Genomic DNA, 27,917 nt, shown 5'->3' on the forward strand with positions numbered 1-27,917 from the left:
AAAGCATTTCGATTAAATTAACATAAATTTTGATAATTTTAAAGAAAGTATTATTAGACTTGCTGACATACATAAATTACGATAAGGCAATATTTTCTGATGTTCCAGGTAAAATTGCTATTTAAAAAAGGCATAAAACATCCTGAGTAGATCATGAATCAGACAGAAAAGCTCAACATCCGTTATATTTGCAGGAACTGCCCAGTGATATTTAAGTTCTAAATATAATTTCAATTTCCATTTTTACTTCGTTCTTGTAGCATTGATTTAATTTCTAATTTTAATTTTACTTCTTTTGAATCAGTTCTGATGAAATTAATTTCAGTTCAGTTCTTATGATTTTAATCATTTTAATTCTTATTTCAGTTACTAAATCAGTTCATATTTTACTTCTATCAAATTTTACAGCAATTAGTTGTCCTAACGACCAGTGTTATTCTAGTTTTAAAAATCTTTTTAGTTTTAGTTTTTATTTCGTTTTTATTTAATTTTTTAGTTTCAGTTTTAGTTTTCGTTTTAGAACTCATTTTAGTATTAGTTTTTATTTCGTTTTGTTTATTCTTTTTAGTTCCAGTTTTAGTTTTAGTTTTTAAAATCATTTTAGTTTTAGTTTTCGTTTTTATTGAAATTTTTTAGTTTTAGTTTAGTTTTAGTTTTAAAAAACCAATTTTGCTTCAGTTTTCGTTTTTAAAACTTTTCAGTATTGTTTTTTTAAACATTTTGTTCGTTCTTTTTTGATCAATGTAATTTTATATAAGCTAGCCTATATTTTGTAATGTGTGTAAGTTAGTGTAACAGTTTAGATATACTTAACAAAGTATTTTTTGCGAATATTTGATGTTTGTTAAAACTTAAGGAAGTTTTTTAAATACTGCAAAAAATCACGGAAATATAATAAAATGATAATTATCTAATGTAATAATAATGGAAATATAAAATAATTAGGTTGTTTTTTTGTTGTTGTCAATGGTAACAGTAATGAAAAAAAATATTCGAGTTTTTAAGATGAGATTCGATAAATTTTTAGAACGGAAAGTTTTTTTTGACGTTGTTAAAAAAAAAAAAAAAATTGGAATTCTGATCGAGTATTTAGCATATACGTAAGGTCCCTGGAATCGTAAACGGTGCGTGATTTGACCATTGACGGCTGGAAATGAAAACCGCACTTTTATGATTCTCGTTTTCATAAGTTTCTTTTGATTTTCTTTGAAATTGATTGAAATTCTTTCGTTTTAGTTTTTATTTCGTTTTTTATAAAATTTTTTTAGTTTTAGTTTAGTTTTAGTTTTCAAATTTATTTTCGTTTTAGTTTTAGTTTAGTTTTAATTAAAAAATTTTTTTTTCGTTTTAGTTTTAGTTTTAGAAAAACAGTTCGTTAACGACACATTTTCGTTTTCGTTTTCGTTAACGAGAATAACACTGCTAACGACATATTTCTTTGAAAAAATTAAAGTGTAGTCTTGAAGTCTATGAATTTGGGTAACTTGTACTAGTTACATTCATTTAAAAAAAAAATCTTATGGCTCCTTCCTGGGCCTTAAAAAAAGAAAAACTTGCCCCACCCCGGGGTAAGTTGGCGCAAACTATAAAAAAGATTATTAACGTATTAGTGAGTAAAAATGTATAAAAATTATTTATTATTTCTATGAGCTAGTAGCAGTTAGTAGTTTGAATATGAAGCCAAAACAACATCCCACCTTTGTTCCTGGTAACAAAACAACACCCCACCTTTATTCCTGGTAACAAAACAACACCCCACCTTTGTTCCTGGTAACAAAATCCCCTAAAAAAATTTTTTTGTAAAAAAATTCAAAAATATTTTTTTTGTAAAAATAAATTTTTTCAATATTGTTAGAAATAAAAATTTAAAAAAAAATTAATTTTGTAAAGATATTTTTTGTTTTCCAGCTTCCCCTGTGAAAATTTTGCCAATAAACCCCAAAAGCTTTTCAATAAACTGCCTAAAGATCCTGAAAAACGACAACTACTAAAACAGCCTGACTGATAATAGTAAATCAATTGTGACTGGAAGGTTTATAGCAGTTTTATTCATAGGACCCAAGATGAAATGGTCAATTAGGAAAGTTCCCTGAGATTTCTGATACTTTTTGATAAAAAAACTCTGCAGAAAAACGCAATTCGTCAACTTACTCCTGCTGACAACTAGTCCCGGTCTCCCCTATCATTATTTCAAGAAATAATGTAATACATAAATTTCAAGAAAAATATTTAAACAACTTTTTAACTTAGTAACCATAGCAACCACCTTAGTGATTTTTTCATTCGATTGCGGCGACCAACAGTTAAAATTCCTTAAAGTGAAAATATCCTTTCTACAAACGCCTGTGATGCTGGGGCGGACAGTAAACTTCAGCCAAAATTTCAATCTTGCTATACTTGCTTTTGTTTTGTTTCCAAAAGAGCAGGCCGTTACTTGGCAGCGCTTCATCACCGCTTATGTCTACCAAATACCTTGACAGCTGACTTGCAACAGTGAGGTTGTCTTGGTTATAAATTTTTCTTTCTTTTGTAAAGATTTTATTTGACAAGAACTTAAAGCGTTTTATGGCAGCAAATTCACATTCAGATCCATTTGACTCAGCAGCAGCTTGTAATTCTTGTTCTACTCCACAAACATTTATTATATACATCTTTGCTGCATGGAGCAAGGTGCCCATTTCCGGTGTGAGGATAAAGACAGCAACGGTTGGATCTAACAAACATGCAGCAGACGGAAGAGGATTAAACGAATCTGAGTCCGGCTGCAGAATTGATTGAAACCGTTGACGTAGATCTCCAAGAAGATTCGTTGTCAAAGACTTGTTGGTAGGATATTCTTGTAAATGGCATTCCAAATTGAGCATAGATGGTAGAACCTGTGAAAGAGACTGGGCATCGGTCTGAAGTATATCTGTTTGTACTGCAAAGGGTTCCAAAAGTGAAGAAATGTTTTGAAGACGAACCCATTCACTTGCTTTGAATGTGTCGATTCCTAAATTTAAGTAAACCGTCTGAAATTAAAGTTTACTAATAACAATTGTAACAACTAATAATTATCATTGATATACGTCTCTTTTTTCCATACTGTTGTAATGTGATTTAAAAGGCAGGGTAAAGTATTTCCGTGTTATTAGTAAACCTAATTTAAAGACTATATACCCTGTCTTGTTTTTTAATGATAATGACTAATGAACTTCTTACAATTTATTACTATTTTCGTTTTTTTAGTTTAAATAAGGTAAGACGCAATTTTGTAGACTTAATAAAATTCCGAAAATAATTTATACACACTAATAACATAAATAATAAAATAATATGTACCAATTTTTGTAAGAAATTCATTCACCCATGTCTTTATTTTAAACAGCCGGTCAACCATCTGATATGTACTGTTCTATCTTGAGGTGCAGTCAGTTATCACAGACTTCCCACACTTGTCAATAAGTTTCTCAATTGCCACACTTGATTTCCTAATTCTTGATTCAACTTGTCTCGTTTCTAAGATGGTTGCACTATAATGTTCATAAACTGGTTTTATGAGAAGCTGGAGTGTGAGCCATACAGGGCATTCGACGATATGGAATATGATCTGGCAGAAATAAATCAGTTTGTTCTGACTGAGACTGGGTCTCTTCCTCATCAGTTTCATGTTCAGACTCGTCAGATTTAAACTCATAAGATTCAGATTCGTCAGATTTTTTAGCTGCATGCACTTCCTGTAAGAGCCTGATGGCTTTAATCATATTAGACCCGTTGTCTAAAACAATCAACATAACTTGATTTTCTCTAATACCCCACTGGTTAAGACATTTCTTTAAACATTCAGCAAGCATCTCACCTGTGTGGGGATGTTGGAGTTCCATCAAATTTAGGAAAGCATGTCGTGGTTTATCAATGGTGGTGCCATAGAAACAAGCAGATATTCCAAGGAACGATGCTGTGAGACGCTTCTTCGTCCAACCATCAAGACAAATTGTTACTTTGCGTGTACGTTTTATCAAGTCTTTCAGTTGTGCAGATTGTAGAAGAAAACGCTCGTTTATCCGCTTGTTCAGTGTTGCAGACCCTGCAATATAAAATTTAAATCAGTTAAAATTTAATGCACATCAGTTTGTGTTTTTAGTTACTATAGTGTTACATTAATGATACTATATTTACAGGCAAACATTAAAATTGTTTAGCATTGAATGAATTTAAAACAATAATTTAAAAATTTAGTTGTGTTAATTATAACCTGGCAATTTAAATTTTGGGTCAAGCGTTTTTATCATCTTTCAAAACGACGGCTGATCTAGCAATACCATAGGATAGCTGGTATTAACAATCATTTCAATCACGCTATCCTGACGCAATTGATATTCACTTGATTCCGTTGGCCACGCGGTGATTCGGTGTTCAAAGCACTCTCTTATTGTCTGAGTTTTTTCTTTCCACTATTTCGGGAAGATATAGAATTGGTGTCATCAATTTTACGTTTCAAAAATATTTTTTCTGCATTTCGTTTTTTCTTTTCATCCGCGTAACATTTGTGTGTGTCTTTATGTATTCTCTGAATGTGCGCCACCAAGTTAATGGAATTTTTTCCGGCAAGAGATGCGCCACATACGCTCTCATTATTTATGTCCTGTACTAGACACGTGGATTTGTCATTTTTTTCATCGTAAACGAAGAATTTCCATACAGGACTGTCACGCTTCCTACCAGCCAACAACCTTGATAAACTCATTATTCTATTAGTAATTTGCAACTCTTAAGAATCTTTAGATGTTTATTTTATTTTACAACAAAAGATTGAACGTATTGAATTTATACTTAACGTAATGACAAGCACGTTTTGTGGTTCATTGATACATTCTATAATCATTCCAAATATCATCGTTATGGTCAAACATGTGCGCCAATTTTAAAGCAAGTATGCAAAATTTGTAAATTAATTGTCAAAAAAAACTAATTAGTGTATCGAAATTTCTTTTAATATTCAATAATTTTCGTTCGGTAATAATTCCTAATTCTATTCCTATTTTCGTTTTTTGATGCTTATATTCAATTCTATTTCAGTTTTCGTTCTTCAGATATATCCTAATTTTAAATTTTTATTCACATTAACGAAATCAATTATTTTTACTTCTAATTTTACTTCACGTTAATGAAAATATCACTGGAACTGCCATAGAAAAAGTATTACCTTTATAAATATTGCTTAAGGCAGAACATGTGGGACTCATGGTGTAATCTTGGTCTAAAAGATTTTTTTAGTTTCAAGTGATGCTGATGTCCGAAAAAAACGAAAAAAAAAAACAAAAAAAAAAAAAACAAAATGAAAACGTTTTCAACACTAAAATAAAGACATGATAAAATATACAAATAATAACAATTATTAGAATATTTTTAATACTTGTATAAGTAAAAAAATTGTCCTAAACGAACTTTTTCCATACCAAAATGTGTTTATATCTTGTTTATTTTAAATGTAAAATAACTATGTAACTTTGCAGTTTTAAAACGGTAAACAAAAAAAAATTATTATTATTTAATGTTTTATTTCTTTTTTTAAAGTTGACTATTTCCATGTACCATAAGGAAAATTTGTGTCAGTTTGGAAGTATTTCAATCACTCACTGCTTAAATATTCAGTAAAAACGGAAAAAACTGTATAAAGTCACCCAAAAACAGTTTAACTTTATTTAGTTCACTTTTTTGAATTAAGTTTTTATCATTTGTACAACTTTAAACAAAACATAAAAAATATCACTTATGTAAACTTAAGTGAATCGAAGACCGAATTTTCATCCGAACCTGACGAAACTTGTCTTTATGTTTTTATAAATAATAAAGCTGCATGAGTAAAGGAATCGAGATGTTGTTGACATCAAAACGACTTGATAAATTAATAATAAAGTTGAATGTATAAAACATTTTGGTTTTCTGTATTTTAACAAAACGCGGCTACTAATTTGCATACGTCACCTTAGCAACGAAGTACTTAGGTGTTCTCTAACTATGCAATTGCTTTTTATCTAACGCAAGCAAGATTTTATTTTGAAGTGTCCCAAATCGCGGATATGAAGTTTGCAGTATTAGAATTTTTTGGATTTCACTTCCAAATTGCACGGTGTGATTTTCTAGATGAAGTTCTTTTTGTTGGAGCAGTTGATAGATTAATTTGGGTGGAAACTTTTTCGTCATACCTTAAAAAGAAAAAAAAAAAAAAAGTTAATATAAAACAGAATAGCTCATAACTTTTCACAATAAACCTCTTCGAGCCAAACTTCTTAAAATTTACGTATTTATATATAACTCCAAAAATTTGAAGCGCAGAAAAAAAAAAAATAGTTTTAAACAGGAATGTGTAAAAGCTTTCAAAGAACCAAAATATCAACTAATTATCTCTAGGTATCTCTGTATTTATCTACAAAAGAAATGTTTCCAGCTTTTTTAATTTGTTACACACTAAAGAGCGAAAAATTTTAACTTGGTAATAAGAGTTAAAATGATAATAAAGAACGCGTGACAAAACACTTACAGTAAGTCGAAGTTTCCTCGTAATTCTTTAGTCGCCGATTTCTCGCGTTTTGCGCTAAAACAAAATTAGCATTTTTTGTTGTTTTAAACAAACTAATTGGAATTTTTCTTTAAAAAACGTGATTTAGTGTTATTCTTTAATAGATGATAAGTTCTGCACATTTTAAAGGAAAGAGAAAAATAATATCCACAGTACAAACTAAAAATTTAATTCAAGACATCATTTTTTAAGAAACAAAGCTACAAAGTGCAAAAAAAAAAAAAAAGATTTACTCTGGCATTTCACCACAGGGAACAACAATATTGATTATATCGTTTATTAGCGAAAACTTTAATATGCGATCGGAATAAGTTGTCGCCGATAAAGAAGGTGATGCATTGATCTAAGGATAAATGAGAGGAATAACCCTCATAAAAAAACAACGATATTGAGTTTTAAAAAGACAAACAAATTCTGAATATTGAACAAGTTTTCTTTCCCATCATTGACTTATGTCAACCAACTTCGTCATTTGAGTTTAGTAAACGAAGTTTATAAATTAATTTCAAACTAAAAACACTTTTAAAAGCAATTACCTCGATAAGCCACGGCTTTAGTTCGCTATCAATTATAACGTCATAGCTGGGAAAGTAAAGCATGAACAAGAAAAAAAGAAAGTTATATAATATTGTCTGAAAATTATTCTACTTATAATCACTGCCATAACTAATAATCTTGAATACCATTTTTCTGTAACCAATTTGTTATTTATAACCAAGTAACAGTATGTCAACAGATCATGAAACACAATCACAATCTTAAAAAAACATCACGATAGCACAATGATCACTCAAAGAAGATTTTTTTTCTCTTTAACTCAACGAAATGAAAGAGAATATGAATGTTGAGGAAAAAGTTCTCACCCATAGCATTCAAAGCAATGTCGGTCATTATGAATAACATTCTAAAAGTGAGTACAACATTTCAAATACCCTAACATTTTAAATTTCAGAGTATGAACCCAATATATTAAAAAATTACAAAGAAAATATAACACTTTCAAACCAGGTTATTGATAACTTCCTCATATACATAACTTCCATAGTTACCAAAATTACCGCTATGAAAGGATAGATAATGTAAATAAACAAAGAAAAAGCAACATATAAGGCAATTTATACTTGGACAGCTTTTAGTGAATGGACTATCAGCCAATTAATGTCGCCAAAGAGTTTGTCTGCAACCTACAAATTTTAATATATAATTTTGTAATGAGAAAAAAAATTGAACCATGATGCAAATTAAATCATTAGCACAAAGGATACAAGACAAAACTTTTCACAAAACAAAATAAGAAGCACTTACCTCTTTTCCTCTTGTTCCTTCCAAGTATAGCCTTAAATTATTAATCGTCCATTTCCCTCCATGTACAGGATTGTATTCTGCCTTTAATAAAACCATTCAACCGCAATAACTATTAAGGTTCAAAAATAAGTTTATCACATGATTATTAAATGTAAGTTAAGATTAATAATTCCAAGAAGCAATTGAAGACCTCAGTGCTAAAAGTACTTAAGTCACAAAATACCTATTTTGAGAAAATGGAGTTTGAAATTTCAAACTGAAACAGAAATCAGGCAATAAAGATGAAGCCATTTCTGGTGACTTAGTTTTACATACAGAAGCCTAATAAATATATATGAGCATATTTTAACTATAAAGCCATGAATTATTTTAAAATAATAACTATTTTGTTTTTTGACTTTAGTACTTTTTGTCCTAATTCAGACTTAAGTAATTTTTGCACCAAAATTTAACACTGGATTTCAGTACATTTTCAATAACATTTTTATTCTTTGACATGTTGGTAGTGATTAATTTATTTTTCTTTTAGGTATGATTAGTTTGTTTTTCTTTTACAGGATGAGGTTACTAACAACATGTTTTATAATCTTTAATGTTTTATTATAAATTAGTATCACAAAAACATTAAAAATAAAACAAAACACTGAATTTTTATATTACTTTATTAAAATTCTGAATACAGATAAATAAAAAACAACTACTCAACAATTTCTGTGTCACTGCTATCCTCATATATGTCTTTCTCTCTGATGTTACCATAAAATTTGGCTTTAGCTGGAATAATTACATAATTTACAAGTTCCCTTATGTCACTAACTTTTACAGTCTTTACAGGCAGGAAATTGGCATATTCCCTATTTGGCTTGATGGATAAAAAGGATAGATAGTTTTTCCCCCAATTTAAATGTAGGCATTAAACCTGAACTGTCAGATGTCATCAAATTTTTGCTGAGAAACTTGATGAAATATGACTGTTCAGGTTTAGCTAGCCATCACTAGTAGTGATGAGGTTTAAGAGTATATCAAATCCCTTTTTAAAGACAAAGACTTTATCAGCAGAAGCCCCATTGTCCATCATGTTTTACTGGAAGGGGATGTTAAACATGCACAACATCAAAAGAGCTTGATAGATTAGTCCTCTTAATAAGGGAAACCCACTGCAAACAGATGACTCAGTCTTTTTTTTGTCTGTAGTTTTTGATATATCCAAAATCCTAATCATATGGCATTCTGCTATATCCTCAAAGTGGATAGTTGACATACACTGTTGTCAGAAATAAACTTTGGCTATAAATCTCTCAGATCTATCGTAAATGTCAGAGCAAGGAAATCAAATTAAATAGTGAACTCAAAGTTAAAAATCTTATGGTATAGCCAGTATTAATGTCTCTTGCAGATCAGGACTATCATGTATAAATAAACAATGCATTACAGTAACAGTCAGAGAGGCATCAAGGTATTTCTTATGTAGATTCTTTGATCTTTTGTAGTGACCTTCACATTCTTATGTGGTTACAAACATTTTTGGTTATATTTGATAATCTTTTTATGGTTGAATTATTTTCATCGCCCATCTGCAAGGCTAACAGAAAAATTAAGTACTTTTCTTTTTAGTCTTGATTCTTTTATACCACTTGTATTAAGAAATACTGCTTTGCATATGAAAACAGTTTGTTTCTGAGTGGTTACAAAATAAGAAAAACTGTTTTGCTCCTTCGCACCTTTTCTTGGCCTTCAAATTATGCCAGTGTCAGGTTTTACACTTATGCATCAACAAAGGTACACATTTTGAGCCTCATGGTCCTTTAGAGAAGTAAAGGCTGTAAAAACTCTTTGTTTCTCATCATCAGCAAGTTTTGTCAAGCATTTACAACAACATTCCACAATTAAAGGGTCCTTTGATGGCTTGAGCTTGTTACCATGAGATGTGTGTGCTTCTCCTGAAAAGATATAATTTTTTGTTACTATTAATTTTATTATATTGAACTAGGTGTTAAAAAATGTTAATACAAAATAATAAAAAATAACCAATAAAAACAAGACAAAAGTGCAATATTATAATATAAAATCATAATATTGTTAGTCATGTTGAGTTAGGATAGCTGTGATAAGATTTTGATTTGATTAAATTTAACATTATTACCACTAGATCTATCTATAACTAGATCTAATATACCACTTAAATACTTGTAATTAACAAGAGGCTTAATACTAATTAAGTAGCAAGATCTAAAGATCTAAATCTTAAAATACATAACATTGTTACTAACAGTCTAATAGCAGTCTTACAGTAACTACCTAACTGATCTAATAGCCCAAGCACCAATGATGTCAAAATTTAATTCTTCTTCTGATCACACTTGTGATTTTTTCTGAACTTAAATAGTGTTTAAAACTAAAATTATTAATGAAAATATTACCTCTAACTTAAGCCAAATTGCCTTCATTTCTTTTCCATTTTGTTGGTGTTAGCCTTCTTTTTTTTTTGCCTAAGGTTGATTTTCATCAATTTGTACATTTTACCTACTGTCATTATTTTAGGTTTAGAAGATAAAAACAGGTGACCAAATTGAGCAAAATGATTAGATTAGCAAAGTTAATCTGGACTTAATTACTTTTTGTTAACAAAAGTTAGTGTTTCTATTTTTTGGTTTGTTTAGAATGGGGACTTCGGTTTTTAAGATTCCATATTTATACAGTAATACAGCTTAACTGTAAAAGTTGCAATGACTGTTTGATTTGATTTTTACAAAAATTTGACTTAAGTACTTTTAGCACTAAAATTTTCAATTGGAAATATGATATCAAATGGGAAATATTATGCATTATATTTAGAGAAGATTTCTAAAACTCTTAAGTGTATACAATAACGTATTAATTTTTTTTGAAAAACTTATTGTACACAATCAAGAATTTATTATCACATTTTTAACTAATGACAAAACAAAGAACGGCAAAAAAAAAAAAACAATTAAAGAAACAAAATTAACTCCGAAAAAAGTTGTTTCCTAACTACTAGTGAATTGAAAATATAAAACACTTTGAAAATGGTAACTTATATTTATATTTCATTAAACCAAATTTAACTTATAGTATAAATATTAAAATACCAAAAACAAATAATTCTAAAACTTACTCCTTGCTTTTGTATTGAAACATTTGTTAGATGAACAAACATGTTATCTAGTTCCCTGACATCAGCATTATACTTCACTGTACAGAAGCGACAAAATCCAAGTTTATAACTAAAAAAAAAGGATTTTGAAAAAGATATCACATCCATTCTTAATAAAAATCAAACTTAATTAAAAGGGAACTAAACAGTGTACAAATATTGCTTAAATTGTGCATCCTATATATGCTACATAAATACATACATACATACATACATACATACATACATACATACATACATACATACATACATACATACATACATACATACATACATACATACATACATACATACATACATACATACATACATATAACTATGTATAATTCATGACTATTGCTTTAATAATTAGGAGTGGCTCGTCAACTTTACAAGTTTTATTAAATACATATTTTTTTTTTTTTACAGACCAATATCACTAATTAAAGTGTTATTTACATTTATTTCCCAAACAATACAAATATTGAATATTGAATGACATTTAAATGCTCAGCTACACTTGCACTAATATTTATTTAAACAACTTTTGGCCTTTGAAATTGCAAAGTTCAGTATCAAGTGTGTTTCCTTAGCTCAACAGCTAATAATTGATTGAACTTGTGCTTGAACTTTGTAGCAAACTTTATCTTCCAATAGATAAATACTTAGTGTTTTCTTCAAACACCACAAATCTGTGAAAAAGACAGCGTGACAACTGCAAAGATATTGCTGCATATATATGATATAACTGCATACTGATATAACTGCAGAGAGGCAAATGTGTTTTGGGCGAAGGCTAGAATACTGATTCATCAAGAACAAAATGTCATAAAAAAGTTTAAAAAATTTTATAAACGCACTTAGAAAAAAAGTTAAGGTAAACACTCAGAGACAAGAGATAGACATGAGATTTTTTGACAATCTCGACAAATTTGTTTGACATCAACTAAACAAATCAGGATGATTTTGAAGCTAATTACAATTCAAAAAGATCAAGACTTCATGATTGCCCAACATGAACCAGGTCATCACATTTGCATTAATAATGTTCTAATTCAGAAAGAAGGAAGGATTACTAAAAGAAAAAAAACCATTTTTTGACAACCTAGATTGCTCTTGATCAGACAAGGTGATTGCTAAAACTTCAATTATTTGTACAGAGTCTTCAAGCAGCAACAACAATACCACTGAGTAGGTAAAGACTATTCACAACCTTTAAAACATCAAAAAACACTAAGAAAGAAATTGGTAACACATGATGTTGTTGCTGCAGTAGACAGGATGCAATTGAGTGATAAAAGAGCCATTTATGCATTATCTGCTGCATTTCAAAGAACAATTCAGAGAGAGAGAGAAAATGCCTATGCAAAGAAATTGCTAACAAATTGAAGGAAGATTTTTCTGTTAATGTATCTCTTGTTGTGCATAGAAACAGAAAATTTCTTCCAGATATAGCTAGCACAGAACTATTCAACTGATTGCTAGTAATTATGTCTCGGGCAGAAGTAAATCAACTTTTAGGTGTCCCAAAGATATCAGCAAGCACAGGGGAGGCTCAGGCAATAGCTGTTGCAAATATACTACAAATTTGGATCTTGTAGATTGAGTGAATGCAATGTGTTTAAACCTTGAAATGCTTCCAGCAACATTGTTTGAGTTGACTAAGTATGATACTGGTATGTCACATGAAGCAGTTATTAATGCACTGAAGCATGTAGAAGATGATATCAATTTTGCCAGACTTGTTTTAAGATCCCAACCAGGGCTAATTACATGGGATTTCTCAAATTAGTAGTAATCTTTCTTGGGAGGTTTCTATCAAGAGGATTGAAATTTAAAAAACCAGGTGCAACATGCATCACACAAATCTATCTTGTGTTTAACACAAATCTATCTTGTGATTTAAGCTATTTACAGTTTCAAAACATGAATGTTCCATGAACAGTTTAGGCTTACAAACTGAGAGGAAAAAGGACTCTGTGATATCTGCACTTATATTGCTTGAGTATATGTTAAGAGGTGGTTTACAGCACTATTTCCCATGAATTGTTCAATGAATGAGCTAATTCTAATAAAGATTTTAGTTGAATATGAAATAGAAAATCTGACGCTGTCAAAAGTAGCAATCACAAAGTTTTCCTTTGGTACCTAAGTGAAGAATTAGTAGGATTAGATCAAGCCAAATACAACCAATGCAAGCAATAATGTCTCACCACATAAATGCATTGCTGCTTTTTTCAAGTCAGTTTTATAAGAGGGAAAACTGAGTTAAAATAAGCTAATGGGTAAAATTTTTTAACTTGTTAAAGTAAAATTCCACATGTTGGGTATAAAATGAATTATATTAAATCAAATTTATGTAGACCTAAAAAAATATACCATACATAGTAAAAATTTGTTAACCCAAAAATTAAAATTAGTTTTAAAAATAATTACTATGAATTATTTAACCAAGCAAAAATTGTTGTGGAGCAAAACAGGTAAATAGCATGATGATAAGATAAGATGACCAGCTAAGGATAAGATGGTAAGTAAGGGTAAGATGACCTGCTGGCTCATTTTACCTCATGTGAAGGATTTTGACTCTTTACTAGAAATTTTATTTTGAATAATAAAACTTCTAGCTAACAGTCAATAAATAATAGTCAATAAGTAATAGCATAATAAATGCAATTAGACACTTAACTACACTGCAAGTTATTTTTTAAACACCTGAAATTATTTTATTTTAAATTACTTTTTTTACTAAGCAGATCTTAATCAGTTGAATTCAATCTTTAATTTATTTTTCTTTAACAGGAGTTAATGTCTAGGTTGTGCAATTAACTTAGGACTTAATAAACTAATAATATCAAAGTAAAATAAATCACACATGTAACACTTTAATGGTTTGAATGATGTTACCAATACATAGAGACGCAAATCAAACTTTTTGCCACCAATCAAAAGAGGATTCTCAATGTAACGAGATATTACATACGTCTCTTTGCTGGCTGATTGATTGTTTAATCTAATTAAAAAAATATAATTTTAAGAAAAAATATTAGGATAAATATAACAAATTTAATATTTCATGCAGCATTAGTTTCTTTTTAAACAAAAAAAAAAAAAGTAAAGCAAAAAAAAAAAAATTTTGACTAATAAACTAGCAAAATTCTATAACTTGAAATTACAGTGTATAGCTTCCATCCCGAGACCATTTTTTCAGTTGTGAAAGTCTGTTAATTAGAAATATTCCAACTCCTTGAGCTTGAACAAATAAAAATGGTAATGTTTATATCAAATTTTTGCCAAAATGATTTAAGAACATATCAAAAAGGTTAAAATATACCAAAACTCTAAGTGAAAGATAAAATTGTAATATAAAGGAAAAATTTGAAGCTTAATTTAATTTTAAAAATTTTGAGTCTGTATTTAAAGTTACACATACATCGACCAGCTGGTTTCATAATCCATGGAGAAGATGGATTTTTTCGAAATTCCTCAACAAACAAATTATAATCAGCAGGCAGCAAAAAGGTTGTTGGAACAAACTCTACAAAAATCATTTAACAAAACAATACTATGATTATTGTCATTGTTAAAGGTTTATTGAATGTAAACAACTTTTTTAAAAATTAAATATCCATATCACTCAAATTATTATAACCACTTTGTTCAGCATAATTGCAAGGTAAGAGTTTAGTGAAACTTGCCGAGGTAAAGATATTTGCCAGTCCCATCTTTCTCTGCAAATATACTGCCTTCTTTTTCCAAATCCTTTCGATAACGTTTGACATTTTTTAACATCATATCTTTACGTGTCAGCTCATAATGGTTTGGAAAATGATTAATTAATCTATAAAAGCAACCAAAAATGTTAGAAATTGCATTTAGAAAACATTGTGAAAATATGCTTACAACCAAATTAGAGTTTGATAAAGAATTACATATATTTAAAGGAAAATCTTTGGCAACTTACTGGTCATCATTGAGACGGTAACCTGAATCAACACTAAATATTTTATGCACGTTGGAAACACATGCCCTAGAAAAAACCAACTAGTAATAATCAAATATATTTTAACAAAATCGAAAATTAAAGCTTAGATTTGGAAATTGGTGTTTTATCTTAAAATATATTTTAAAAAACCACGTAGGGAACGTAAGACTTTACTTGCCAGTAAAAGTTCCATGTAACTTCAGAAGAACTTTTAACCCATCCTCTTTTTTTAAAATTGTCTATCAATACTGACTTTTCAAAGTCAGTTGCATATATGATACTTGGATTCATTAAGAAATCGCAAATCAGAGCAATACCTAACGAACAAAGAATTCACAACATATACCCGTCCGTAAACCGATTAGCTTGGAGATTTTGCGATTTTGCTGTTTATTTTACGAATTTTCTGTCGGATATTAAAAAACTGGAGAGGGCAGAAAGGAATGACTAGCTATTGTCAAGACATTTTTTTAAGCAAACAAACTACACTAACTTAAAAATATCTAAACTTAAACTATAATATTAACAAATGCAAGTTTTCTGATAAGTAAACTCAGTTTGACATTCAATTTAATCGTCTGTTGTCATAACTTAGGTACGGCAGATATGCCAGGTGTTATTGGCGCCAACTGAAGAAGGGGTGCGAAAAACGTCTATGCCTGTTGTTAACCGTATAAGTTAGAAAATGAAATAAAAATACAATTTTATATATCTAAATGTGTATTAAAAGACTTGGTATAAAAATGAAAAATCCAAACACTCAAAGAAAACGCATTCGATTTTCCTTTGTTTGTCCATGTTCTCTAGGCCTTTAGCTCTTTTTCTTTCTACAAATGTGATTTAGTACTTGAAAAAAAGAGATGCAGAAAAGTTGGTCTCTCTAAAGCCCGTTGTAATGTTTTGTTTCTCGTTGTTGCACTATTCAAAATTCTAAATAAAGTTCGCATTTGATTTTCGTTTCAACATAGTTAGTCTAGTCAAATTAGGGTCCAACCTGGACAAAATTTGGATAAAGATGAATTTGGTATCATTCGAAGCGTAATTTTATCTACTTTAACATATCCAAAATCCACCAAAGTCCATATTGGGCAAAAAAAGTTATGATTATTTTAGCTCACCTCATTTTTATTCAAATTTATTGAAAATACAAAAAAAAACCGTTGTGTCTACTATCAATAAGTTGTAATAACTTATTATAAAGTTGCTTAGCCTTTATGAAATTTTGCGCAGATATAGCCTAATGTGTAAAAATTTAAAAAAATGAAATGTGCTTCAGAAATCTTTTAAATGCTGATGTCAGCAGTTTTTTTACAATATTTTTTTGAAATTTTTTCTTTCATAATAAATATATTTTTAACTACTTTTGAATAATTTTTCATTTAAGGTTTAAATATTAGTGCTTTTTACACTCGACCAATATAATTAGAAATAATATCAAAAATCAAACATTTTTTCAAAAATGTTTCCATCTCCATCTTCACTACTTTCATATTCATTTTCGCTGTCATCAATATTGACGTTATTTTTTGGTGCATTTGTGCACTCCAAACCTTGACACTGTCCGCAGGCTGTCATGCAATTTATTCCATGACGTCGACATTGGCACTGTTTTCCACATGGTGTTTTAGTATTAGTGCCGCAGTTGCATCTTATGATATTAAGAATGTGAATTGGTGCAGGATCCTGAATAAAAAAATACTTAAGTTGAAAAGTTAATTAAAATTTTAGTTGGGAGCTGGTTTAAACTTAGATTGTTTATTGAAAAATGAGTATTTTCAAGAAATCCGTTTTGAAAGTAAATCAGCTTTTGTGGTTTATTTTGCTGCTCCAGTATACGTACTTTGTCTGTCTTTATAGGTACTAAAACGTCATTTTCCCTTCTCCATCCCCACTTTGTTTCATCCATATTGACTCCCAACCATTGCTGAATTTGTAAATACACTCGAAATGAGTGGTACTTGATCGCGCTTTCAGTTGGTGGTAGTCGTTCTGGCTGAATTCCTTTTTTGGAAGTTGCCACCATTCTCATATATTTTTGTTTCCTAAGTTGTGCTAGCGAGACTTGTTTATTTTTTTCACCAATAGTAATAGTTGAGCTAAATCAAACCTCTGCAAATCAATATGGACGTATAATTATAAAATAAACAATATTGTAAATCAATAAAAAAAATATGATCATTGTCTTGCATACCATACATGTTCAAAACCACTTGTATTCCAACATTAGCTACCTGATCTTGTGTTGCAAAGGGATCTTGGAATACTGCACATAAAGATTGAGCAAACTCACTATTCGATTCAATAAACTTCAGTACAGCTATCTTTCCTTGACCAAAAAACGCAGAGGTAGTATCACATCCACTCCATGCATGGATAAACAACAAACATTTTTTCACGTGATATGATAAACTTAATGTAAGATTCTTTATGCTGATTGTTTCCGTATTTTTTTTCATACTTTTTTTAGCTTTGCGGCGCAAAAAAATTTCACACATGGTTTGATCCCACATGTGAACCAACATAACAAGAGTGTCTGTATCATCAGCTATGATAGTAACACATTTTCCATTTTGTAAAAGCTCAATTCCTTTTGTAGCAATGGTTCTGTCAGCGTCTCCTTCGCATTCCGCTACTATATGACCTTTTTCTCTTAGCTTTATTACCAATGCTTTGATCAAAGCAGTTTTGTTATTGCTGTTTGACAGAAATTCAGATTGTTTGCAGTTCACTTGGTTTTTTGGTTGGAATACAATGTTGATAGACTTTCTTGCTCTCCTTTGATGTTCTTGATCTTTGATGGATGATTTGTAACCATCAAAAATAATTAAAGTATGATTACCATACTTTTTTGTAATATATGTACAATATTGTTCAATAATGTCTGAATATGTAGCTGGGAGACTCCAAAAAACTCGATGCAGCAAAGCTCCGCCGTCAAGAATATAGGTTGTGTCATTATTCACTGGTAAAATTGTTGAATCCTTAATGAGTTCTCTACCAAGCTCTGCTTTGTTTGGTTTCCTCATTAATCCATCTTTGAAGAGAGATGTGGGCTCCGGTGTTAATTCATATTCGATTCATTATTCAAGATCTTACTGAACGCAATTTTTTAATGTTAGGGCTTTCCATTTGACATTTTAATACTTTTCTTTTCGGATTTGTAAAATCACGCCTGCATGCCACATGAACAGCAACCGTGTCCCTTTCCTTAAGTTCTTCTTCAAGGTTTTTATCGTTGCGTACTTGTGAATAATGAATTAAGGTATTAATACCTTTCCTTCCAACATTAATCGTTTGATTAGCAAGGTCACTATCTTTGCAAAGCAAACAAGTTTCTTTTAATGTGTTCAACATTGTATATTTTAATTTAAGGTATATTTAATAGTTTATCAAAAATTAAAACATGAAATTTAAAAATAATATTTAACAACATCAACATTCAGCTCTACAGTTTAGCAAGTACACAAAATATATTATTTGAAAAGAAAAATTAGCGCATTTTGAGCATGCTATGCTGATATTAAAGTAAAAAATGATGATGTCAGCATTTTATGTAATTAATTTTTACATTTTTATAATTTGTAAGCTTTAAACTATATTTTTACAAAATATTATATGAATCGCGTCATTTTTCGCTGAATTATCACAATTTATTGACAGCAAGTCGTACGGGTTTAGTTTATTTTTTAAAAAAAAATCTACAAAGTGAGGTCAACAATAATATTTATAACTTTTTTTGCCCAAAATGAATTTTGGTGGATTTTGGATATATTAAAGTAGATAAAATTACGCTTCGAATGATACCAAATTCATTTATATCCAAATTTTGTCCAGGTTAGCCCTTTTTTAGGCTTATTTTGACTAGACTAAGTGGATAGTTTCCTGAGCTTAAATAATTACAATATAATTATGTTTTAAACAATAAAATTGCTGAGTCTTAAAATCTGAGAGATCTTAAAACAAATATATATATTTATACATTTGTTTAAGTAGTTAAAATCGGTTTTAAATTAAAATTCTATTCTACTTAAGAGGGAACATTATTAAAATGCTATTTTCTTTGCTATGACGAAATTACAAGTTGATGGATATTGAGGAACTTGTAAATGATGTACTTCTTGAAGAGTATCATGTACTAAATATAAGTAAATATAAGAATAATGGTTCAAATAAAAACCCTGATTAACAGCTATTTTTTGAAAAATCACAAAATAAAATTAAAACCATATCCTTTTTCGCAACCCACAAATTATAAATAATGGTTTTCTTTTTTATGCTTTAAAAAAAGTACCTGATAACAGAGAACTATGAAAATTTGTTAAGCTAAGGAAATGGTCTTGGTGAGCAAGTGATGTGTTCATGGCTAGTTTATTCACCTTCCAAAAAGTCTACTTTTTGTATCTGTCCTCTTTTTTCCCGGTTTGACAACCAACTTAGTTTGGAGCAAGAAAGTGGATTTAAACAATGGAAAGCACTTGAGAGAATTAGTGTTCATGAGAATTCAAAAAACCATCGGCAATACTTTACTCAGTGGAAAGAAGTTTACTTAACAACAGAGGCATAATTGATGCAGAAATTCAAATGCAAATTCAAAGAGAGAGTGATGGGATGATATTTTGAAAAGCATTTAACACTGCATTAAACCCTATAACATTAAAACAATAAACACTGCGATACAAAACCTGTCTTTGTGAGGCTACAGAGAGTCATGTCAGTCAAATTTTAACACGGGGAAATCTACTTGGTTTATTAAAACTTATTGTCGTAAAAGAACATAAGATTTTTAGAGAACCATCTTGGATCCACTTTAAATCTTTTACAGAAAACACAGAACGAGTTTGTTCACATCAAGGCATCCACTATTCATGATGGTTTGCTGGAAGAATTACATAAAGCAAAGTATAATGCACTTATGATTGACTCGACTTCAAATCAAACTAAGTTAGTAAGAAATGTTAAGATAAATTTTGAGAAAAAAACTGTTTAGAATAAAGAACCATTTCTCGGTTTTATACAAATAAACGATAAGGACGATGCAAGCTTGATTCAAGAAATATTGAAGCAGTTAGAAAAAGAAAAAATGAATTTACAATGATTAAACACAAGAATGGTACTCATCAAAGAATAAAGAAAAAAACAATGGCAATTTTGTCAAATTGTTAGGCGTCCATGCAGCCTAAGAAGATGTAATGAGGGTAACTTTTTTCGGAAACATTGATGAAACCTCCAGCGCTAGGAAAAGTTTAAATTTGTTGTACATGTGATAGGTTTGACTCAGATACTAGAGGAGCAAAAAAACAGAATCAGTAAAAATAAATAAATATCTGAGGAAGAAATCGTTAACAAATATCTCGAGGAAGTATTAGTAGTTCTCGAGAACACAAAGACGATTAAGGCCCAACTTGTAAAACTAAAAGCGATGCAAGGTAGCTTTATAATCGAATATTAACATATGACTTTTCTAACATTCTTGGGTTTTGAAATTAGATCTTAATTCATATTAACCGTTCAAAAGAAGCTGCAGGATCCACTTCTATGATGCAGCTTTAAATTTAAAAGCTCTCCGAAATTATTTTGATGATGAAAGAAAAGTATCAGTTAGTCTATTCAATCAATTAAAAAGCGTTCATTGGGCCAATTTGATTATGTGATCTTGCTCTACTGAGCATAGAACATGAAATGACCGAAGAATTTACTTTTATTATATAATTGAAGATGAATTTGTGAGTGTAAATAGATTTAGTTTACGAAGACATGAATCACTTGAAAAAAAGGTCCCGGACGAAATCCCCTATACCCACTCACTTCTCGACGAGTCTGCTCCAATATCAATGACATTAAAGGGTGCATCCCTCAGTTACAACCTTAAGAACACCTATGAGTAACTTTTTTTTTTTTTTTTTCTTTTTACTTATTTATAGTGCTTTTATGTTATCTTGATGTCTTAATAACTACTTTTATTGCCTAGGCTAATTAAATCACTGGCTCTAAATCTCTGGTCAAAAAAAGATTTGCTGCTTTATATTTCCTATAAATATTTTTGGTCCTCATTAATGTTTTCTTGGTTTTTTAAAATTACATACAAATGTCTTCTTCTGAGACGTCATCTTTAAAATTTAATCAGAGCGTTAAAAGTATGCTCTTTTGTAAGATTGATAAAGTATTAATTTAAAAGATTACTGATCTCAAAATATGATTGGAGAGCGTATACGGCAAATTTTTTGAAGCCAGTTTTGGCCTCTCAAGATGGCGGCGGAATTAACTAACGGTTAAATGAAAATTAAGAAACTGATGATAACAAAGTTTTATATCTTAAGTTCAAATATTGATAAATATATAAGTTTCAAATAAAAATCTATTTGTTTGTTTAACATAACATTTTTTTTCTTAAAAATAACGTAATATCACATATTTACATAAATTCCAAAAAAAAAAATATTTTTTTGCTTAACAGAACATATTCTTACAAAAACTTGGTCTATATGAACTTTTCTGTTTTACATTTTTTTTTTTTGAATAAATATGATAAAACAAAATACAAATCTTCAGTAAAACTAAGTGTAAACTTTAATTTTGGTTTGTTTAATTTTGGTTTGTTTAACAAGTGAAAAGAAAGTGTTTTTATAAGTTGACAATTGCTAACCAACTTGTAACTGTTGGTAGTTGCAAACATAGTAAATAAATATTTGCTTGAGCAGAAATCTCAAATTTCAAATAATTGGCATTTTTTATATAATTTATGTATCTTTTAGTTCTTAACTACCAAATGCTGTGTGCTAGAAAGTTAATAACACAACTACATGGTAGGCAGTTGCGTTTCTTCTTAACATAAAATATTTTGGCATTGTGGCATAATGATAAAATTATCTAATTTCTGTATATTTGTAGCCATAATATATAATAGTAATTATAAGAATGAGTATATAATATAGGTAAAAAAGTATAGTAGATGATTTAATTAACTCCATATTAAAAAATTTATTAAACAAAATATTATGAAAATTTTTTAAAGATGTTTTTACATGGATTTAATATCTTAAACTAGGAATGATCATCCCTAAACTTTAGGAGATAGTTATTAACATTTAAAAATATAAACTTATATGCACCATACATTTTTTGATAACATACATAATGTATGTTATCAAAAAGTTACCTTAATTTTTAAAGTCGTTTTGAATAACAAATCAAAAACAATTGACTCAATTATTGAGAGCTGGAATATTACAAAGAATAATTCATAAATAAAATAATATACAATATGAGAAAATTTATATTTTGTATTTAATATTCTGATTAAATAATATATCCATTAATTACATTCAAGTATTAAATAATCCTAGAAGGAACCCCTGAGTTGGGTGTACTCAGCATTCAGCTAATAGTTCATGCAGCATGTACATATTTTGTATCTTGCTATGAAAATAGAAAATTTAAAATTTATCAAAATTGTAGGTAGACACTATTGCCGCTTACCATGCAGTTATGTTATCAATCTTCTAGCACACTGGATTGGGTAACTAAGAACTAAAAGGTATATAAATATTAATTTTAATCGTAAATTGCACTTAAAAAGTTTGGGAGTATTATTTTATATATTAAATATATAAGTATAGGAATATTACATTATATTTTAATATATATTACATATTAAAAAAATAGAAATGTAAGTATATTGAATATTTTGAACTTGAATATTTAAGTTATTTCTTTTATTGTCTAATTTTTTAAAAATCATATCATTTCTTTCAATTTCTTAAAAATTTATTTCATAATTTATTTTTCTTTCATAAATAACTCTGTTTAACAATTTTCTTTCGTATTTCTGTAAAGCCTTATAAAATATACATCGGTCACTGCTAAGAGCCCTGTTTGCCGCCATCTTGAGAGGCCACTTTAGCCTTCAACTTTTTTTTAAAAAAAAACAAAAAAAAAAAAACAATAGAACACGCTATCCAGTTATTTGGAGATCAGTGGGAAAATATACTTTCCAAATAAAAATTTCAACATTTTATCAAGAAAGTTTTTTTAAAAGTATCATTTTTTTAAGTACTGTTATTACGCAATGCTTTGGAGTGAAATTGTTTTTGTCAATAGTTTCTCAAATAAAGTGCGAGTAGAAACAATATGTAATATGCAGTTCGTATTTTAAATTTCATTTTTGATTTTTAATTTAGTTTGAAGCATAATTAGCACTGTTCTTCACAACGTAACTTCATTCATAAAAACGAATAAACTCTATTCAATTTATATTATTTTAAATATATTATATTGTTTTACCTTTATTTACCTAACAACCAGGAAAGTAATTGCAGGTTATAATCTATTTAAATCGATGTAAAACTTAGAAAGAACTTTGTATATAAGTTTGCATGCTCATCAAGAATTTTAAATTAAAAAAGAACTAATATTTAGAATCCACTTCTACTTCACGGTTCACTGCATTCCAATGCGGCTTGTTTTCTTCTTTTCTTTCTTTCACGCCAGTGTAAGCTACATATAGCTAAAAGTCGTTTAGCGCGTTTTCGGCATGCTATCAAACATTTACTAAGTCTGGTAACCAAACCAATATATCCTAGAGACAGACTTTTCACTTTAGTTACTAACAATGGTTTAAGCATTAGTCGTGGGAAAACTTGTAAAATGGTGTCGGAGAAAAGGTTGCTTGTATTGGCAGTATGTTTAGTTTTCATAATTAGTGAATCTAAAGCACAGAAGTTAAACCCCGATGAAAAGGCACCAAATTTTACGCTACCTACATTGAAAGGACCGTTGATTTATAAAGGAGTAGGGCATCCAGAGACGAATATAAATCCTCCCATTATATTTCACGAGTTTACAAACCACTCTGGCTTCTTAGAATGTTTATGGACTAAAGATGCCTCATTGTTAGAGCTTATTGATAATTCTCCAGAGAATGCCCATTATGTGTTCTTAAGCTCCTCCAATAATGCCGCCGCCACTGCAGAATGGATGAGGTTACGCTTTGAAGAAATCCTTGAAAAGTATTATAACCTTGCTAAAAATTTATCAAAGTAAGTGTGAACGCAGAGATTTATGTTAAACCTTTATTCTTTTGTTTTCCTTTTTTTTTTTTTTTAATTTGTATCAAAATATAAGCTTTTATTAAAATCTAAATGATTTTTCTTGGCAAAGATAATTATGATAAAGTTACATTTTATCTAAGTAACAATTTTAAAATGTTTCTTTTTTTTTTCTCTTCTTTTTTTTAATAGTGTTAAAGATTTCGCAAACAATGTCGATGTTCAAGCTCAACGAAGGTTTGATTCGTTTATTTCTATTAAAACAATATTTATAATAGCCACTTTTAAATAGTGATAGTTTCAATTATATCTCGCTCCTTTATTATTTTTTAAAAGATCTTTCGAAAACATCATTAAAAGGAGGACATCTCTTAACGTGTATCCGATGCCGCATCGACGCATCGATAGAAGATCGATAGAACTTGAGTTGCCAAAAGAGCATAAACCGAAGCTCTTAAAAAAGTCACAAGTTCAAACGAAGAAATGGAATTGGGATAGCTACAGTAAGAAACACAAGCTTCCTAAGTCTAATGAAAGTCATAATTATGTAGATCATTTACACCTTGACTCACAAACTGCCCAAAAACGCAGTATTGTTGCACACGTTACGAGAGAAATGAGCAACGATGTTGACGACTCGATAGAAAATGATGATAGTGCTTTACAAGAGCGAATTGCAAAAATTTTGAAACGAGGTAGATACAAGTACATTAGCAACTGGTTGGACCGTCTGCATTTTGTAACCATTCCAATATATCAAGTTGGTAACTGGCTTCCGTTAGTGATGTCCCGTTGGTATTGTTCTGGTCACGGTTGTGGTTTGGACCAGGTTTCTGTGGAAAGCAAAGAAGGTGAGATATTATGTGATCTTTATGACACTTATAATTAGCATTGTCAATTTGGTATTACAATCGAGCACGTTTTCGATTTTGAAAAAAAGTATTTTGCAAACTTTAAATATTAAATATTTTAAATAATCAGACGTTTAAATGATAACAAAAAAAGTTTAATATAAATTGTTTTAAATATTTTAAGATAAGAATAATTTTTGGGAAAGTTTTTCCGCAATCTAGATGGAGATGTTCAGTTTGTAAGCAAACGATTGGATGGCCGTTATGATTGGTTGCCATCCCCATATACGTTAAAAACAAAACATCCAAAGTCAAAAGTTGCATATTTTGGCAACGGATGCTCTAAAAAAACTGAAGATTTCACAAACAAAGTTGCGCTGGTATCTCGAGGGGGGAAATGCAGCTACTTTAAAAAGGTCACGGCATAATATTTGATAGTAAATTAACTTATTTACGTTAAGTTTGTGTTAAAGTCTTAATTTAGGGATGAAAATGAGCAGAAATGGGAGCTTAAAATATTCTTTCCTAATTTTTTTTTTTTTTTTTTTCAATTGACACGTTATTTCTATCGATACGCTATTTTTATCGATACGCTATTTTTATCGATACACGCTAAATTGTGACAGAAAACAACAAATACATCTGTTAATAGATGATCAATGCCCAACAAGCCGGTGCTATTGGAGTTATCGTATACTCAACTGAGGATGAACCATTGGTTGATATGGTGTGTGAAGGAAGCGAATGTGAAGAAGAGATGCATACACCCGGAACGATGGTACCCTTTGAGATGGGGGAAAAACTGCTTAAATTGCTGGCGAAGTCAGAGGATGTTTTTGTTCGATTTCAACATACTCCTTCCAGGAACTTTTTTGTTGCAATAGATGAGCAAGGAAACTTACAAGAAGTTGGTTGGCTGCTCTATCCGTCAATGATTTTCTTAAGTTACCAGGCTAAATGGTAATTGCATTTTCACGATGACAGAAAACTCTGTCGATTTTTTAAATAATATACCACAGCTTAAGTAATTAAAACAATATTGAAAAAATATAATTATAATAAAAAAATATTTACACAATTATTGATGAGCTTTTAATAAAGAGATTTGATAATCCAAAATTTTAATGGGTTGAAAAGTTACAACAGAAGTCTTACAGCAGCAAAAACCCAGATTTAACTTTTTATTGAGTTCTTTACTTATTTAGGTTAAATTACAAAACTAATTTGCTTCACAACATTTCTACAATGAATGCGCTTGTTTTACCAGTTTTCAACGCTACAATCATGCAAGGAAACAAGGGCGTAGTTAAATCGATCAAAGTACCTTCTTTGGATGGCATGTTTTTTGTTTAAACCTTATTTTATTGCTTGTATTTAGTTGATTAGGAGCTAAAAATAATTTCAACTGAACATTTTTAAAATAAAGTCTCTGCTTGTTTTTAAGTTCTTCAAAAGTATAAACACGTCTATCTGGACATGGCACTCGGCTGTCCAGGTACTTCTGATTACACCTGCCCGCATTGGGATCACACCGTTCAGTTGTTTATCTGCTGTAATAACACAAGTGAGCTTTGTGGAAAAGAAATCGGCAGATGGATCACACCGTTTCGTAGGTATAAAAAGTTCTAAGAAACATTTTTTTTTTTTTTTACTGATTGCAGTATAAAAACAAGCAATTTTAAAAATATAAATTTTTAATATTTAGACGCATTGGAAGATGGTTGACAAATATTCGTCCTCTAATACCTCTTTTTAACTCAGAAAAGTGCACCTTCACCATGAAAACTGTCCCATGGGCGATGCCCTGGAAACCTTCCTTAACTATTAGACTAGCTGATAAAATTGAAGGTTTGTCTTGAACTACTTTAAAACTAGAAAATTCAAGTAATATTTAGTTTTTGTTTACGAAGAAACAAAAAACTTCTTTATGCTTTTGTTCCATTTTCTTTAACATTAATTTCGCTACCAGTCTACTGTGTAAAATACTGCGCGCGACTTCTTACACATCAAAAGCAATAGTATGGGCGCGGACACATTTATGCTTTTATTAGCTTTTTTACTTAATTACTATTTATCAAATTTTCTGAATAATTTATTTCAATAAACACAAAAAATATCAATTTAAATCATTATTTGTCATATAAAGTAGATTCAATCTCTCTGCATAATATCTTCGTTTAGGTCCGACCGAAGCTCCTTATAAAGTAACGCCATTGTTTCGAGGAGGCAGATTTGATATTAACTATAGCAAAAGAGGTAAACGTGCTATGAACTTTACCATCTCCCCTCAAACCAGCAAAGTCAAAATTTATGCAGTGATTACAGGACATGGAAGTGATAACAATAATTGTGCTGAGTTTTGCGTCACCTCGCACCACTTTTTGGTTAATAACCGACACAAAAATACGCGTATTTTTGACACTGCTGGTACAGCAACAGGATGTGCAGATAGAGTATCAGATGGTTCAGAACCTAACGAACATGGAACTTGGTTATATGGGAGGGACGGTTGGTGCGATGGTGAAAATGTTAGCCCGTGGGTAGAAGATATAACTTCTCAAGTTAGGCTAGGAGAGACTAATAATATACGGTACTTTGGTTTATTTAACGGAACAGATCCGAATCCCAAAATAAATCCTGGAAATATCATCATGTACTCGTATTTAGTGGAATACAGGACTGTGGATTAGTCAATTTATGACAAGATATTACAACAAAATGAAGATTTTCGTTTAAAATAATGAAGGATACTCTGCATAACTGTCGCATTTTCAAATGATTATAATGCAAACATACATATAACACACTGCAACTCTTTTGTAACACATGTTTGACTACTACAATTTGATTGATACTATTTCAGTTGATATAATCTTAGTTGATATCGTCTCAGTTAGTACCATCTTAGGTGATATCTCAGTTGATATCAGAACCATGAATAAATTCTAACTGTATTATAAACTTTATTTTGTAACTGTAAGATGTAAATGATGAAACGTGTTTCCAAAAAAATTAAAAA

The 27,917-nt window shown here is 29.8% G+C and overlaps 3 protein-coding genes and 1 pseudogene across 11 annotated transcripts; 1 reads left to right on the plus strand and 3 right to left on the minus strand.

Moving 5' to 3' along the window:
* Nucleotides 1-2,333: 2,333 nt before the first annotated feature.
* Nucleotides 2,334-4,726, minus strand: LOC145189229 (E3 SUMO-protein ligase ZBED1-like; annotated as a pseudogene).
* Nucleotides 4,727-5,679: 953 nt separating this feature from the next.
* Nucleotides 5,680-23,467, minus strand: LOC145189639 (polyglutamylase complex subunit TTLL1-like). Of its 9 annotated transcripts, none has more exons than XR_016453089.1 (16): nt 23,284-23,422; nt 22,480-22,530; nt 15,182-15,320; nt 14,983-15,048; nt 14,717-14,859; nt 14,452-14,556; nt 14,195-14,270; nt 13,894-14,031; nt 11,004-11,112; nt 7,868-7,976; nt 7,684-7,746; nt 7,426-7,466; nt 7,099-7,144; nt 6,796-6,905; nt 6,524-6,577; nt 5,680-6,188 (listed from the first exon to the last, which is right to left on the minus strand). XR_016453089.1 is itself a non-coding variant. In XM_090089498.1 (16 exons), the coding sequence occupies exons 3-16, from the start codon at nt 15,292-15,294 to the stop codon at nt 6,095-6,097; spliced, it is 1,239 nt and encodes a 412-aa protein (XP_089945624.1). In that variant the 5' UTR covers nt 15,295-15,320; nt 22,480-22,530; nt 23,284-23,422; the 3' UTR covers nt 5,680-6,094. The 9 variants fall into 9 exon arrangements, 8 of the variants coding, with proteins under 8 accessions (XP_089945624.1, XP_089945626.1, XP_089945632.1 ...); XM_090089498.1 differs by having other exon boundaries at nt 7,868-7,948; XM_090089500.1 differs by lacking the exon at nt 22,480-22,530 and having other exon boundaries at nt 7,868-7,948; nt 23,294-23,467.
* LOC149886759 (uncharacterized) lies at nt 16,414-17,032 on the minus strand. Its single transcript, XM_090089507.1, has 2 exons — nt 16,844-17,032; nt 16,414-16,686 (listed from the first exon to the last, which is right to left on the minus strand). Exons 1-2 carry the CDS (start codon nt 17,030-17,032, stop codon nt 16,438-16,440), a joined length of 438 nt encoding a protein of 145 aa, XP_089945633.1. The 3' UTR covers nt 16,414-16,437.
* LOC145189757 (uncharacterized) lies at nt 21,743-27,917 on the plus strand. Its single transcript, XM_090089497.1, has 11 exons — nt 21,743-21,806; nt 22,459-22,537; nt 23,419-24,038; nt 24,240-24,284; nt 24,384-24,898; nt 25,121-25,314; nt 25,551-25,858; nt 26,104-26,234; nt 26,343-26,511; nt 26,604-26,746; nt 27,080-27,917. The coding sequence occupies exons 3-11, from the start codon at nt 23,647-23,649 to the stop codon at nt 27,586-27,588; spliced, it is 2,406 nt and encodes an 801-aa protein (XP_089945623.1). The 5' UTR covers nt 21,743-21,806; nt 22,459-22,537; nt 23,419-23,646; the 3' UTR covers nt 27,589-27,917.

This window comes from Hydra viridissima, unplaced genomic scaffold, assembly GCF_058129835.1.
Source record: "Hydra viridissima isolate aposymbiotic clone 2 unplaced genomic scaffold, HvirCarnegie_v1 scaffold_6, whole genome shotgun sequence".
NCBI lineage: Eukaryota > Metazoa > Cnidaria > Hydrozoa > Anthoathecata > Hydridae > Hydra > Hydra viridissima.